General features: G+C 47.4%; 1 protein-coding gene across 4 annotated transcripts in view; it reads right to left on the minus strand.

Moving 5' to 3' along the window:
- GDPD5 (glycerophosphodiester phosphodiesterase domain containing 5) overlaps positions 1 to 15,739 on the minus strand; it is a 98,769-nt gene that overhangs the window by 45,194 nt on the left and 37,836 nt on the right. For 3 of the 4 annotated variants that reach the window (XM_056497770.1, XM_056497779.1, XM_056497785.1), the window contains exon 2: positions 13,502 to 13,676. The exons of the other annotated variant lie outside the window; for it this stretch is intronic. In XM_056497770.1, the coding sequence (XP_056353745.1) occupies positions 13,502 to 13,618 (117 nt within the window). In that variant the 5' untranslated portion in view covers positions 13,619 to 13,676. The remainder of the gene's footprint in view (positions 1 to 13,501; positions 13,677 to 15,739) is intronic. 4 annotated transcript variants of the gene reach the window in all.

Raw genomic sequence — 15,739 nt, forward strand, 5'->3', positions numbered from 1 at the left:
CCAAGCCTCTGTTCCACCTGTGCAAAAAGCATTTCTTCCCAACCCCACAAGCAAGGTGAGAGTCCAAAAATTGGGCAGTGCATTAATTGAATGATCTTCCCCCAAAATATGTCCATGTATTTGTTTTTTATTCCCTTACTAACTCATTCCTGGTCACCTTTTGAGGTGTTTGTAGAAGGTGGAGCCTGCCAAGATCAAGACTCCCATTAAAAAGGCACCATAATTCAGAAAATATCCATTTTCCACATATGAAATTACCTTCCAAAGGTAACTAGGTGTCATTTAATGCATCTCCTGATTCTGAAGGCATCCTCAAGCTTTACTTGCTCCCAGGAGGACAAAACACGTCCAGGGGAAGCAATGATATCTGAAATTTTAATTTTTTGTTCTCCACCAGGAGTTCCCACCCAATTTTAACACCCAGCAGCCTCTGACCAAGTCAGTCCTGAAAAAGTAAAGCAGGGAAATAAAAAATAAAATAGAAAAAACACAAATAGCAGAAAGAACACACTCTGCATGTTTCTGAGAAGCACCATGAAAGTCACCCAGATATTTTCTTTACAGATCTCAAAGCAGAGCAGAATAAAATCCCTTTCTTAGTCTGGTGTTGTCTTTTAATCAGCACCATCAGGAACAAGAGGACAAGAACTCCTTGTCCTCAGCCAGCTCTGGTGCAGAAGAAATATCTGAGTTGCCTTTGAGCAGCCTGGTGTTACTGCAGCTCTCAGGAAAGGGATTTTGGCTATTTCTTTCCTTGCAAGCAAACAGAAAAAAAAGGAGATGACAGAAAGAGGAAGAAAAACATAGCAGGTTAAAAAGGGAGGGAAAGAGATGTGTGCTAATGAAATAAAAAACACAAAGAGCCATGAATCACTTTGCTGCCAAGAAATGGGGGGGAAAAAGGAAGAAACAAAGTTCACTCGGGGCAAGATGAGCTGTTGAACAAGCCCATGCTGGTGGAAGCAATGCAGAAGTGGAGAAACTGGAGAGTTTCTTTTCTTCCTGTTGCCTTTTCTGCCCTCAGACACCCTGGAGGCTCCACAGTCATTGTCCCCTCACCCCTGGCCATCCCCACAGGGCACTGCAGCACCAAGGCTGGGAGAACTTTCCCCTGGACAACATTCACCCCTCTCAACTTCCCTGCAGGCTTCTAAAGAGGGCAAGCCCAGAAATAGCTTTAAAAATCATTACTGCCACCTCTGAACACCCCTTCAATCAGTGGTAAAATTGTAATGGAGGCTTTCGAGCCATTTCAGCTTTTTACCTCTCTAATAGCTTTAAACATTGGTTGCAAGTGTTGAAAATCTCAAATTTAATTTGTTTTCAAGCCACAGAGGCACGGTGCTAATAAGAAGCTGAGGGCTGGTTTCTCATAAAGCTGTTTTAGTGCTCATAACCACTTAATGTGCCAGCACCAGCAGATGCTTCCCTGGTTCTCCCTGGGGTGCAATATCCAGCTTGGTGCTGGGATCCATTTACAAAGCACAGGTAAGAGCAGCATCTCAGGGGTGAAATGACTGCTCCATTTTTGGAGACAAGCCAGAAAGGAGGAGAGGAAGACAACTCCTCATTTCCAGAGCTGTCCTGCAGTGCTTTGCAAGCCCTCTAATAATTAGAAGGGGTGCAAGACTTGAGAATGAAACAGATCCAAGAGCATCTCATGCACAGCAGAGGAACAAGCCCAAAAAGGGCTCAGAAAAGCCACCAGAAGTTCCCTCCAGCCCCCACCCTGCAGTGCCAGCCTGCCCCATCCATCAGGACTGATGTGCCATTCTGAAGGGAGGGACAGGAGCAATTTGAGGCAGCACCTGACTGGAGGTGAGCCCATCCATCACTGCTGGCAGCCCCAGAGACAAATGCATTCCCTTGGGATGCCACTGTGGGCAGCCTCATGAAATGACAGGCTGGAGAAGAAGTGGTAATTGATAAGGAAAACCATTTGGGAGCACAGGCAGTGTATGAAGTCATGAATCACACCCAGACAGAGAGGGCAAAGAACTGCTAAACTTTAACCCTGTTGCAAAATATAATTGTTTAGCAGCAGTTGTCAGTTGATTTAATACCTTAAAACATCCTGACAGCTCTGTGTGGCCTGGGTCACTTCTCCATCACTTTTCCCCAGCTGCAGCTGCTTTAATGCTCTCACACAGACCTGCTTTGAAGGAACAAGTTCAGCCCAGGAAAGCTCTGTTTCCAAAAGCAGAAAAAAGTGTTTTCCTGAATGTCTCAGGATTTTCTAGAAAAAGGAATGAGAATCATGGAATCATACAATAATTTGAGGCTCTAGGGGACATTTTAAAGCTCATCTAGTCCAATTTCCCCAGCAATGAGCAGGGACACCTTCCACTATCCCAGACAGCTCCAAGCCCCAGTGTCCAGCCTGGCCTTGGGCACTGCCAGGGATCCAGGGGCAGCCACAGCTGCTCTGGGCACCTGTGCCAGGGCTTTTCCATCCTCCCAGGGAACAATTCCTGCCCAATATCCCATCCAGCCCTGCCTCTGGCAGTGGGAGCCATTCCCTGTGTCCTGTCCCTCCATCCCTTGTCCCTCTCCAGCTCTTTTGGAGCTCCTTTAGGCCCTGGAGGGGGACTGAAAGTGTAAAATGCCAGTTCACTGACATGAAAAACAAAAATTAAATTGACACCTTTAAAGCCAAAGATTGGTGAGGAAAGGGCCTTGTGTTTAATTCATCACAGCCATCATTCTCATTCAGGGCTTTTAGTACAATTAAAACAAAACAAAACAAGCCCAGAGTAATACCAAATATTACAAAAAACAGCACACTGTGGCAAATCCAAAACCCATCCAGAAATGAATAAGGAACTTGGGTTGAAAGGAATGCAAACATTTGGGTTTGTATCACCCAAGAAGTGGTGACAGTTCAGTGTGTGGGTTGCTGAATTGAGAGCATTATCCTACACCCAGATCAGTGCTTGGGGGGTTGAAATCACAACAAATCCATTGCATCAGCTCTGCCCACATTCCAGAAGTGGGGACAGGAAAGGCAAAGCTGCTCTGGCTGCTTTGCTGCCTGAATTATGATGCTCTCAAGAGAAGTCCAGGCTGCCATGTCACTCTGCTGAATTACAACCCCCTTTTCCCAGCACACATTTATCTCCAAGGATGGAGTGCTGGTACAGAATCCCAAGGGAATACCCCTCATTAGTTCCTCTGACCCCACTGACCCAGCTCTGCTCTAGCTGGAAATGAGACTGAGTGCCCTGACTGCACATCCCCCTCTCAGGAAGGGTTTGTGCAGAGATGTACAACAGAGCCAGGGCCAGAAAACAGCTCCCAGCTCCTTCTGCTGCCCAAAATGAGCTCCTCCCTGTGCAGCTCGTTTTGGGCTGCTCTGGCAGCAGGTCTGAGATGGAAACAGGAAAGGAGGTGAGGGGAAAAGTGGGAGCAAGGGAAAGAAAAAATAAACCCAAAACACACTGAGATTAGCATTTCATGCAACCACAGAATGGACTGGGATGGAAGAGACCTTGCTGGTGTCACCACTGAGGAATTCTGAGTCCCTGGGATCATCCTCTCTGGTACCTGAGGCTTCCTGACAGCACCAACCTCTGCCCATTGCTGGGGAGGTGAGGCCCTGGGGCTGCTGCCATCAGGAATCACAGCTCATCTGGGGGCTTGCAGGGTGTTCTCTGCAGCTTTAGCTGGTTTGCCTTCAAACCCAGGCTCTGGAAACCATTCCAAGTGGCCCCTGAGGAGGGCTGACCTTTTTATAGGTGACTGATTGGCTCCTATAGCAGTTACTTGCAGAATTTCTAATCTGGGCATCCCATGCCCCAAGAGTTCCTTCCCAAAATCCCAACTATTTCCTCTGTCAGTGGGAAGCCATTCCCTGTGTCCTGGCACTGCAGGCCCTTGCCCAAAGTCCCTCTCCAGCTCTCTCAAAGCCCCTTTAGGTATTGCTTTGTAATTAAGAACTGTTGCAAATCTGAAACTTGTGAAAGTAAATACCACACTCACATCAATCTATTCATTAGTTATTCCCACTGAAGACAATTAAAACTCTGAAGCACAACAAGAGGCTCACTCCAGCAAAAGATAACTCTGAGCAGAATTTGTCTTCAATCCCAAAGAAATTAATTTTCCAGCTATTCCTTTGTTCAGCCCTGTGAGCTCATCCCAGTGAAACTGGTACTAAGATGCCAAAATAAAAGCAAAGGGAGCTTTAAATTTTTGTTGTCATTTCAGACCAGGCTGAGCAGAAGGATTCTTTTTATTTGATTTTCTCTGTTTCCTTTTATACAACACACCAAGCCACCTCCCATTTGGTTTAATATATTTGCAGAGGGCAGACTGGCCCCATCCCAAAATCCTCCCATCACAAAACCAATAATAAAGTTTGAAGTAGTGACAACCCCAGTTTTCAACAGCTACTGTTGCTGAAAATTAACTGTAACTTCAGAACCACTTTTCTTTCAAATTAATTCCCACATTCCACAATCATAAGCTGTCCAACTCAAAGAAAGCAGGAAAAGCAACTTTTTACTGATCTATCTGGGACCAGTTCATCACAAAATAAACAAAAACAACCAACCAACAAAAAATGTTTAAGCAGAAACCCAGCAAAAATACAGCCCAAAAGGTTGATCTTGAATTAATTTCTACTCCCAAGCAGGAAAACTCTGCCTGAGTCCTACAAAAGGCTCAAAGCAGCTGAACAATATCCTAAATTAAAAAGTATGTGAAAATACAGTGAAAGGGAGGAGATCCCTGGGACTGTCTCCAATTCTCCATTTCTCAAAGGGAGTGTGCTCAGGAATAGCTGCAATGCCTTTTTATCTCTTTATCTCTCTAAGAAGTCCATGTGTCCACCCAATGCAACCTCACTAGAAAACATCTCTTTTTTCCAATTAAGATACTTGTCAAATTTTATCTGTTGAATTGGAGGGGTTTCTCCAGTCACTCCTCAGGCCATCTGATGGACATCAGTTAATTAAAATCAACAAGAACAGACAAATATTGGATCAGATTGGATCCAGAGCAACTGGGCTGTTTTATTTCCTTGCCCTTCATCCTCCTTTCCTCTTCCCCAGGCTGTATTTTAAGTCTTTGCACAGTTCTCCTTCACAGAATCCCTCACTGGGTTGGGTTGGAAGGGACATTCAGTGCCAGAATTCCTTCCTGACGTGCAACCTGCATTCAGCCCAGATGGCCTGAGGCAGGAGGGAAGGAAGGAGCCCAGGGCAGAGCAGGCTGCCCCAAGCCCCAAGCCCACCCTGTGCCCAGGCACAGACAGGGCGGGCAGCTCCACCTCCAGCCTGACCCAGCTGCCAAACCCTGAGTGCTCACATTCTGCTCCACAGAGTGTCAAAACACAGACTTATTTATCCCACAGGATGGTCCAGAGGGCAAGGACACATCTGGTAACAAAGGCCACTGAATGGGCTAATGTGCCAAAGGCTTTCTGCCCCAGCTTTGGTGGCAACCCAGTGACCTGAAGGCCTAGAATAAGAAAAGAATTAGAGCAAGGCAAAACTGAAGTGCCTCTCTTTCAAGGGCAAAATTGATAAAATCAGGGTCTTCCCCAGCCTCCACAGGCACAGCTGACATCAACAGAGCCTGTGTGAAACAGTGGACATGTCAGATTTACCAGCATGAGGTTAGGGCTTGGCTTCCCAGAAACAAGGGTGCACTTGTTCCTGTATCTGCCAGACAAGGGGATGCTTTGTGCAAGTCAAAGAAATCACTTATTTTTCTAAACCCTGACATATGGAAGGGATTTACCTATTTTTCCCTAAGAGAGATTTAAATGGGTTCAGTGCACAGCCAGAGAGAAACCAAATAAAGCCACAAGGCCCAGCAGAGCTGAGTGTCCAAAGCCAGCATCCCTCTGGAGAGGAGGCAGAAGCTTGGCTTACTTATTCATTACTGTTGTGGAAATCCCAAGGGTGAAGTGCTAAGTAAAGAAAATAAACAATCAGCCATCCTGGGAGCAAATTTAAATGCTGGAGCTGGCTCATCACACAAAAACTTGGGTATTTCAAGCCCAGCACACACCAGACTGGTCCATCATAGGTTCCTTTTGCTGTTTATCTCTCACTTCTGGCTGCAGAAGCAGGAATCCCTGATGGCTACAGACAACAGCAGCAAAACAATTTGGTCAGATTGAGCACACAGCTACTAAAACCTGCAAACACACACTGAGTAATTCTGCACCAACTTCAAGGGAGAAAAAAAAACCAGTGAAATGAGAGATCCTTTCCAGATACTGCTCAGCTACAGCCCCATTTCTGATACAACCTGAGGCTCCTGAGTGTTTTGGGGAAGGAAAGCACCCAGACAAGGAGGCACATGGCAGAGGGGTGGTTTGCTCAGGATGTGGGGTGGTTTGAGTGGTGACAAACCAGGCGTGGTGAGCACGGCGCCACAGCCAGTCCTGAGTTACAGGAACCAGCTCTGGCTTTTTCCATGAAAGGCCACAAAAAGTCACATCAAAAAATGCCAAATGTGAAGAGACAGCAGTAAGCAAGAATGAAAGCTCTGTGGTGAAAGGAGCAGTCTGGGGCAGGGGAAGAGCTGACATCAACACCAGGAACACCCATCTCTGCCCCCAGGCTTCATTAGATGGGATTTGGGGAAGGAATTGCTCCCTGGGAGGGTGGGCAGCCCTGGCACAGGTGCCCAGAGAAGCTGTGGCTGCCCCTGGATCCCTGGGAGTGTCTAAGGTCAGGCTGGGTTGGACTTGGAGCAGCTGGGGCATGGAAGGTTGGGATTATCTCATCTTTGAGGTCTCTTCCCACCCCAAGCATTCTGTGATGACAATCAAGAGAAGGGCTGGTTCCTGCTGAAAGGAACAAGGATCTGGGTCTCTTTCCTCTCTCTTTGCTGAGCATCCAGCTGGGCTGATCCCATAGAAATGGGTGGGAATTGGAGTCCAGCAAGGACATTTCTGCACAAAGGAGATGCTGAAGTCACCAGACTGCTGCTGCTCACATCACCCTCAAACCAAGAGCCTGGTGCCTGCCCAGCAGCCTCAGCCACCCAGCTGATGGGCAGGGAGGTGAGAGCTGCTCTCCTGGGACCCAGGGCCACCTGTGGCACAGGCAGCATGATTTCAACAGGATGGTTGAACAGCCACCCAAACTCTGCTTGCTGGTCAGCTGCACTGCCTCTTGTCACCCAAAAATCAACCTTGACTTCACAACTGCCTTCAGGAGAGCTCACAAGAAAGCTGATTCCATTTCTAAGAGTCACAGGCTGCAAGTGCACACTTCAAACAAAGGCTCAGTTGTTTCATTTTTTGTTCCATGATTTTCCCTGGGAAAGGGCCTCATTTGACTCTCCAGTGCTTGCTGACATCATCTGCAAACAAGTATCTGCCAAACAAAGGCTCAGAACTGCACTTCATGATGGATCCAGACCGGTTCATCAGCTTTTCTTTTAACATCTCACTGCAGACATGGCACCAAGGCAAAACAAAATTAGGATAATTTTCAAGGTTGAGGTGGCTCCAGCCATGGACAAGCACATTTCCAGCTTCAGGTTATACCCTTGAAATCCCACTCTGTAATTCTTCTGAAAAAAACCTGGAGAAAAAGCTTTAATCTGCAACCAACCACTCCTAAATCCAAGCTTCCTTTCCCAGAAGAACACACAAGACAGTAAATAAAAATCACAGATCAGCTTCACAGCCAACAAAGAAGAGTCATTATATTTTTAGCTTTGCTAATCAATTTTGTTTCTAAGATGTGTCAGCAGCACAGAGGTTCCCAATTCCTAAAACCACAAGCATTCCTGGAACCCGAGCACTTTGGATCCCCACCAGACTCCAGAGGCAGCAGAGTCCTCTCTGAGAAAGTGGCAGATGACTGAAATGTCTTGTGACCAATGCCAGGAAAGCCACACCTCATGTGTTTTCAGGCTGTTCCCTTCCCTGCTGACCATCATTTCAGAGAGGGGCATTTGGCAAGGGCCTGGAATAACAGGACAGAGGAGAAGGGCTTTAAACTGCCAGAGGGCAGGGAGGGATGGGATATGGGGCAGGAATTGTTCCCTGGGAGGGTGGGCAGCCCTGGCACAGGTGCCCAGAGCAGCTGTGGCTGCCCCTGGATCCCTGGAGTGTCCAAGGCCAGGCTGGACATTGGGGCTTGGAGCAACCTGAGATAGTGGAAGGTGGAATTAAGATGCTCTTTGTGGTCCTTCCCAACCCATTCTGTGATCTAATCACAGACTGGTTCCTCTACCAACTTCCACCTCTTCCTCTGCACCTTTCTCAAGGATCATCACCTCAAACTAATTCTGCTCCTCTCCATTCCCTCAGTTTCATTCATTTACTCTCACTGGGACCAGGTTTTCCTTATCTCATTAATTTTTGTGGCCATTTTGGAACCACAAGCATCCTCGAGGTACTTCTATGAGATGAAAAAAAATACCTTCAACTTGGATAGGGAAAAAAGAAAGGATCATAAAAAGCCTTTTCCATGTACCCCTGCACATTCCCAGTGCATCCAGCCACCCAGGAAGGACACACTGAGAAGTTGCTCTCCAACATTTTCTGCTCTGCCACAGCCCAGCTGTCCTTGGATCTATTCCAGGACATCTGGGAATTCACAAGAGAGGCTGGAAAAGCAGAGCTGGTGAAGTAGGAGACTGGTAAATTCAACCCCAAATGTAAAGGAAATCACCTGAGTCCAATTCAAGGGCAGCAAGATCACATTCTCTTCCCTTTGGGTGAGGAAAATCAAGTCTCCTCTGGAAAAGGGCCACAAATTTTCACTATTCTGTCAAGATCAGAAGGAGAAACCCTTACATTGAGACTCCCACCAGTCAAACTTCCAAGATGTCAATGCCATTTCTCATTTTCTCTCATCCAAATTCACATTCTTGGCTCCACACAAAGGAAAGGACTAAACATCTGAGAAAAGACAGACACAATGAATTAACCTGGGATTAGCAGGATCTCAGGCTCCCATTGTCTCTTTGGAAAAAGGAGTTATATAATTCAATTGTAAAAGTCTAACTGCAACAACAACTACACAGATGAGAGGAAGAACATTTGTTTAGGAAATCCAGCAGATAAACCACCTCATTTTCCCCCTTCTGGGAAGGAATTAGAAAATATTGTGTAAACAATTTTCAGCAATGGCTGTAAGATTGTTTAGGTCACAAACCCAAAATATGGCCCCATAGCAGCTGCTGTGCAGAAAATTAACTGTATCCCAATCAAAACCAGTACAGGGAACTTACAGTGAGGTCTGGAAAGACCTTCCCATATGGGTTAAACCAGGAGTTGATTGAGCATATTCAAACCAGTAGAGATTTGACAGGAGTGGCTGCACCACTTTCTTTAGAGGAGCATTGCTGTACCCAGGGAACAGAAATCTCTGTAAAAACACATGGCTGGCTCCAAGGGAGCACAGCCCAAAAATCCCTCCTTGCCCCTTCCTCCAGATGCAGCTCAGCTCAGTGCTGGCTGGTCACAGCCCAAAGCCACGTTTTGCAGATGCTCTGCAGTAAAAAACCTTTGACACCTCTAAAGCTTTATAAATCCCAGGGCATGTTAATCACCCAGTCTGAGCCCATAATCCCAGCCCAGGCCCCACAGTCAATGGGTTTTGCAGACTCTCCCCCACAGGCATTCTGCCTCTATCAGAACTGCACCACAAATTCAGCATTAGTCAAACATCCTCACTCTGGCAATATTTAGGGTGTGCCACAAGATCAGGCTCCAACACTGTGGCTGTCCAGGACTTGGGATTTCCCATCCTTCAAACCAGCTTTGCTGAAGTAGGGAACCTCTCTGACACAGAACAGACAGGTTTATCCCAACCCCTCCAGGAGCTGTGGGAGGGTGAGGAAATCAAAGAGGAGCAAGCAGGTTAATCCCAGTTCCTGAGGCTGGATCACCTCTCTGCTCCTTGCCAGCCCAGGATCCTGCCCTAAGAGAGATCTTGCTCCTTCATGAAGGCCAAAATTTGTGATTCCCAGTTAAAACCAGTAACACTCTGCAAAGTCTGGTCTGAAGGCACCACACAAAGCAGAAGCAATTCCTGCCTGGCTCAGCTGTCACATGGATTTCAAACAGCTCCCTTGAAAAATCACCCACCTCACAGCCTCCCTGTAAAGTAAAGGGCTCAGAGGTGAATTTTAAAAGATGTTTAAGTGATGTGTAAAACCTTAAACACAGCCTGGTTTTGCTTTCATTTCCAAGCATCAAGGGGAAAAAACCAGAATTCTAGAATCAGAATAGTTTGGGTTGAAAGGAACCTTTAAAGATCATCTAGTCCAACCCCCTCTAATGAGGGGGGCACCCTCAGGAACAATAGGGAAAAAACACAGATATTGAATGGAATGGCTGGATTTCCCTGCATTTAGCCCATCAAGCCAACATGTTTGGACACATCCATTCATGGGGACTCAGCCCTGAATCACTGGTCACATCCAACATGCAGCATCCAATGCTTCAGTGCCCAGCCTCAAATCAAACAGCCTTGAAAGATCCTCTTTCCCTTAAAAGCTCCTGTGCCCCCAGGCCTGGAACACCCACAAACTGAAAAACACACGGAAAAGAACAAATTAACCCATCCTCTAATAGCAGATTTCAGCAAAGCAAGCAATTTCTGTGAGCAGTGACCTCTGGCCGTTTGGGAATCAGCCCTAACACAGTCCCAGCCCAAAGCCTGTGGCTTAGATCATCTGTTCAGGTCATTCCCCAGCTCTGGCCAAGCAGGAATTACAAGAGCATCTCACCAGAGAGTGAATTAATACACACAGCCCAGACACAGCACTGCAATTCGTTATGCTGATGGATCACAGCTCCTCATTTACCTCTGCACAAAAGGACCCCAAAAAGCCACCAGAAGCCTCAGCTGGAGCTCATGTGATGCATTTATCCAAATGGACTATCTTGAATCACACATCTTTCACTTAAGGACATAAATCCTGACAGGGACTACCCAATTCACAGGAAGGGGCTGAGATACCATTTATAGATTTGCAGCTACATGAGCAGCAGCAGATCAAGGCAGGGAGAGACTTTCTTGGATATTTCCCCTCATCTCCCCTCCCACATCCTCACAGTTCAGACAACTTGCAATTAAGAAGAGGATTGGGGGATTTGTGACAGAAAGAAAGACCATGCTTTGATAGCTCAGCCCAGCCAGTGAATAAAAGTGGTTTCTTTTTACTGGGTGGTAGATAAAAAATGATCATTGCTGTTTCCTTTGGCAGGAAATCTTTGTCCCCTCTCCCACCCAGGATGACTTCCAAGGTGAGATATTTGTGTACAAACAACAGGGGTTTGGAAACAATAAAAAATGCTTCCAAGCACTGACTTCATAATATCCTTGGTTGAACATGTGATGAATAAGCTGTGGTAGATCAGAAATTCCTTCCTCATACCAGCTACAGAGATTATAATGATCTGAATCTCAGCAAGACCATTTCTCCTCCTTCATGTGTCTTTCATTTAAAGAAAAAAAAAAAAAAAAAAGTGAAAAGGGATCTTGACATTAAAGCTGAGGGCCCACAATAGAAAAAAGGAATTTTGGAAATGTTCAAAATTTTAAAAGGAGATCACAGTATATTGGCTGTATGCCTTCAGCTCCTCTCTTCATTCTCAAAGGCCAGAGAAAAGCAAAGGATAATGACAATTCAGCAAGCTGCCTCAAAAAACCCCTAGAATTCAGGTGACCAATTAAAATTGTCATTTTCATGTAAATTTTTAACATGGAGTAGAAAGCTTGATGTGCATACATGTGAAGGAAAAAGAGAGGAATCATTAAAATTCTGGCTGTGGAACAAACATTCACAGGTCTCAGCTGAAGCTACCAGGGAGGCAAAGTTGAGTCATGACCCAAATTTGGGTGAAAGCCTTTTATTCTGGGGAGTCTGATGTTTCAGCAAGACAGCAGATAACACAGCCTGCAGCTCATTTTAGGCTCCTGCTGCCTCCATCTCTTCTACCAAAGTGGAAGCTGAGGCCTCACATAGACTTTAAAAAGACCAGCTCAGACTGGACATATTTTTAAGCCTGGATCAGCTGCCTTTAAACACAACAAATTCCTTTCCAGCACCAGCTCAAAACCAGTGGAAATTCCAAGCAGACTTGGAAAGCTGCCACTGATATTTTTTGGTAACACAAGCACTGAAAAATTCATGGCAACTTTTCTGTGAATTTTTAGTTAAGAACTGTAATGTTCTGCTGGCTCAAAGTGGTCACCCAGACTGAGCTGGCCAGGCTGGAAGCAGAGGGAAAACAGCACCAACATCCCTACTTGGCAAAAGGAAATTTGTTTTAGGCTGCACAAACTCAAGCAGTGCTTTCCAACTCACAGCCAAGCTGCAGCACCAACAATGGCTGCAATTCACAACCAGGAGCACTTCTGGCACAGGACCTGCCACACAGCCTGTCTGCTCCTTCCCAGCTGCTTTTCCAAGAGCAAAAGCACTCCAGAGCCAAAAGATCCCTGGTTAGAGACTTAAAAACAGAACAGAGGAGCCAAGCAATAGGAGAGCAAAATTAAGCATTCAAAAGGCAACCAAAGGATCCCCTGGGAGCACTTCCAGATGAAATAGGATTTAAACAAGGAAAAAAACCCCAAATTTAACTTGTAAGGACACTTTAAAAAGCCATCCCAGGCAACAAGGGAGTACAGGGAACACTAAAACAAAATCCTTACCTAGGTGATGTAACAGGGTGGTTTTGACAGCAATATTTTCACACTTCTCCTATCAACACACCACAAGACCTCATTTCACAGCCCAGAACAAGAGGGGAGGTGCAAAGTCAAGCCTCATTGCCTGGATTCCCTCTGCCAGAGCTCTCACAATCTATATTTACCCAGGGGAGGGAAGAGTCACCTCCAACAGCTTGCCCATTTACACTTGGCTTGCTCTCACCTTCTGCTGCCTTTCATCAAACCCCAGGAGGGTTTGGGCTGGAAGGGACCTCAGAGCCCATCCAGTGCCACCCTGCCATGGGCAGGGACACCTTCCACTGTCCCAGGTGCTCCCAGCCCTGTCCAGCCTGGCCTGGGACACTGCCAGGGATCCAGGGGCAGCCACAGCTGCTCTGGGCAGCCTGTACCCTTACCTACAAACTCCCTGTCACATGCAAGAACAGAATCATAAAGGTTGGAAAAGACCTCCAAGACCATCAAGTCCCTTCTGGGACCGAATTCCACCATGCCCACTAAAACCAGACCACCAAGGCAGAGATGCTGCACAAACACAGGAGCTGCATCTCCACCCAAGGGTGCTGCAAGCACCAGCAGGACACAGAGCAAGGAGTGAAAATCCACAGGGAAAGTGTTCCCCTTTACCACCATATGAACAGATTTGGGCACATTCAATCCCCTGGAGCACCACGACCAACCTCACTGTGCCCCAACCCACACGGGGACGACCTCCTCGCCACGGCCACCAACTCCCACCAAACATCCAAGCCAATAAACAAGACAGAAATAGAATCAAGTATTTAAGAGTGTGCAGACAAGGCAGCATGGCAGGGGAGAGGTGCCAGGTGAGCTGGTGTCCTGCTCACCTTGGTGGTGTCATCATGTGACCGCTGGTACCGTTTCCAGCGGCAGCCGTAGATCCCGGTCAGACAGGACAGACATAGCTGGGGCTCGTAGTACTGCAGGGGTTGGTGTTTAACCATGCTCCTTCCAGCCCCTCCAGAGCCAGCTACCACACATCCATCAGCTCCTGGCAGCGCCCTGAGGCAAAGGAGACACAACAACAAAAGGAAATTAAAATCCCCAGCGATATTTCAATGCGTTAACAAGCAATTTAATAATTAACCGTGTCCTCTGGCTACTGAGAGGAGGGATAAGGATCAGATCTATTCCCAGCTCTGCCAACATCTCCCACTCGTTACTCAACGAGACCAAGAAGTTTAATTAGTTTGCAAGTTTTATTTCCTTGTGCAGCTTCTCCCACACCACCAGAAGGAACGTGTTTGCAGGAGTTATCTGCTGGGAAAGCCACGTGAGGACAAAAGCAGGAGGATGATCTGCAGCCCAGGTGATTGGGTTTTTATGAATGACTGAAGTGTAAAGAGACAGAGATGCTGCAAGAACAACCTGAAAATCAATTCAGAGACCTCCACAAAGCTGAAGCTGAGCCAAGCTAAAGCAGTTTTTCATCAGCATCCCATGGAGCCTGCAAAACAGTCCCAGATGAGGAATAAACACTTGCATGCCTCCTGCAGAAGGGGCATCACAGAATCAGGGACTATCCTATGCTGGAACAGATCCAAAAAAAGATCAAACTTCTGGCCCTGCACAGCACAGCCCCAGGAATATAGAATACAGCTTGTGTATACACAAAATATATAACAGAGGTATTCCCCTCTCCCTTTATAAACCTCTCAAGCACTCTCAGGGATGCAGAGCTGGATGCTGTGCTCAATCCCACAGGTTTCCCCCAGCTTTCCACAGGTGTGCACCCACTGTGCATCACTGGGGGGCTGCAGTGGAGTCTGACAGCAGCTGAGCTTGCACAGTGCTTGCCCACCTTTCCCAGGAGTGCAGAGCTGTGTGCAGAGTGTGTGGGCAGTAAATTCTCTCTATCCTCTCCTGGGGAAACACTTGGCTTCCTTACATGTGGCATTCCCAGGTCTTGGGAAAAGCTGTGACAGCTGAGTAGCAACATCCTCATTGGCACAGCAAAGCGTGCCTGGGCTAGGGAGATGAACCAGCCACCTAAAAGCTTTCCCTTGACACATCCCACAGAAGGAAGGCTCCAAAAGCAGGGCTGGCTGTATTTTTCAATCCAGCTGAGGCACAGGAGGAGTGGTGGAGTGTAGAAATGTCAGCAGGGACACAGACAGCCCAGCCCTCCCAGCTCCTGCCCATGTCTGTGTCCATTCACGCTCCGTGCTGACAGCCCAGGGCAGCCTTGCCCTGACACTCTCAGCAGCACTCAGCATCCCAGAGGCAGGACTGGGGCTCCAAACCCTGTCACCACGCTGTCCCCAGAGCCCTCAGCCCTGTCCCTTCCTCTGGCCCAGCTTTGTGCTTCCAGCAGAGCTCCCTGTGCTCCTTGGGGCGCTGACCCGAGCAGGGGACACGAGGTGGGCACGACTCACACATCCCTGTGTGGCCAGCCCAGCTCCCCACGGGCTCTGCTCATCCCTCGGGGGTGACAGGCAGGACAGAGGCACAGGCACAGCCAGCCTGGCACCAGGGCTGTCTGCTGATCACATCCCCCCGTGCCCTCCCAGCTCTGCTGTGCCACCTCCATGACCTCCTGTCCAGGTCACCTCCCTGCCCACACTTCACCTCCCCTCTTGCTATTTATAAAGCTCAGATTAGTCACTGCTCAAGTTGCCTCCCATCTTCAGCTTCAAGAGCATCCCTCCCCCTCTGCCTTCCCACCACGGGCACAAAATCAGTCACAATGGGACAGAAACACTGAGGATGTGCAAAACTAGATGCTGTTTAAAGGTCTTGGGCAAAGCCATCCTCTCTGCCCTGAAGATTCCAAGTGTGGAGTGATGTACAAGGTGCTGGGGGATCTGTGCAGGATGTAAAAATCATTCACAGCCTATTAACAACTCCCCAGCCAAACCCCTTATTCCCACCCTGAAAACCTCCAAGGCTACAGTTGTTCCAGGTCACACTGCACACATTCTTCTCCAAAGGACAGATCTCTCCTGATTTCCACCTTTCTGCTTCAGTCATGCAAGGCATGAGGGCAGACAGGCCAGCTCCATCTATAAAAGCTTTCACTGGACATTTCATTTGATCACTTGCAAGAATTGTGTCGATTTGATAGG

Source organism: Oenanthe melanoleuca, chromosome 1 (assembly GCF_029582105.1).
Source record: "Oenanthe melanoleuca isolate GR-GAL-2019-014 chromosome 1, OMel1.0, whole genome shotgun sequence".
NCBI lineage: Eukaryota > Metazoa > Chordata > Aves > Passeriformes > Muscicapidae > Oenanthe > Oenanthe melanoleuca.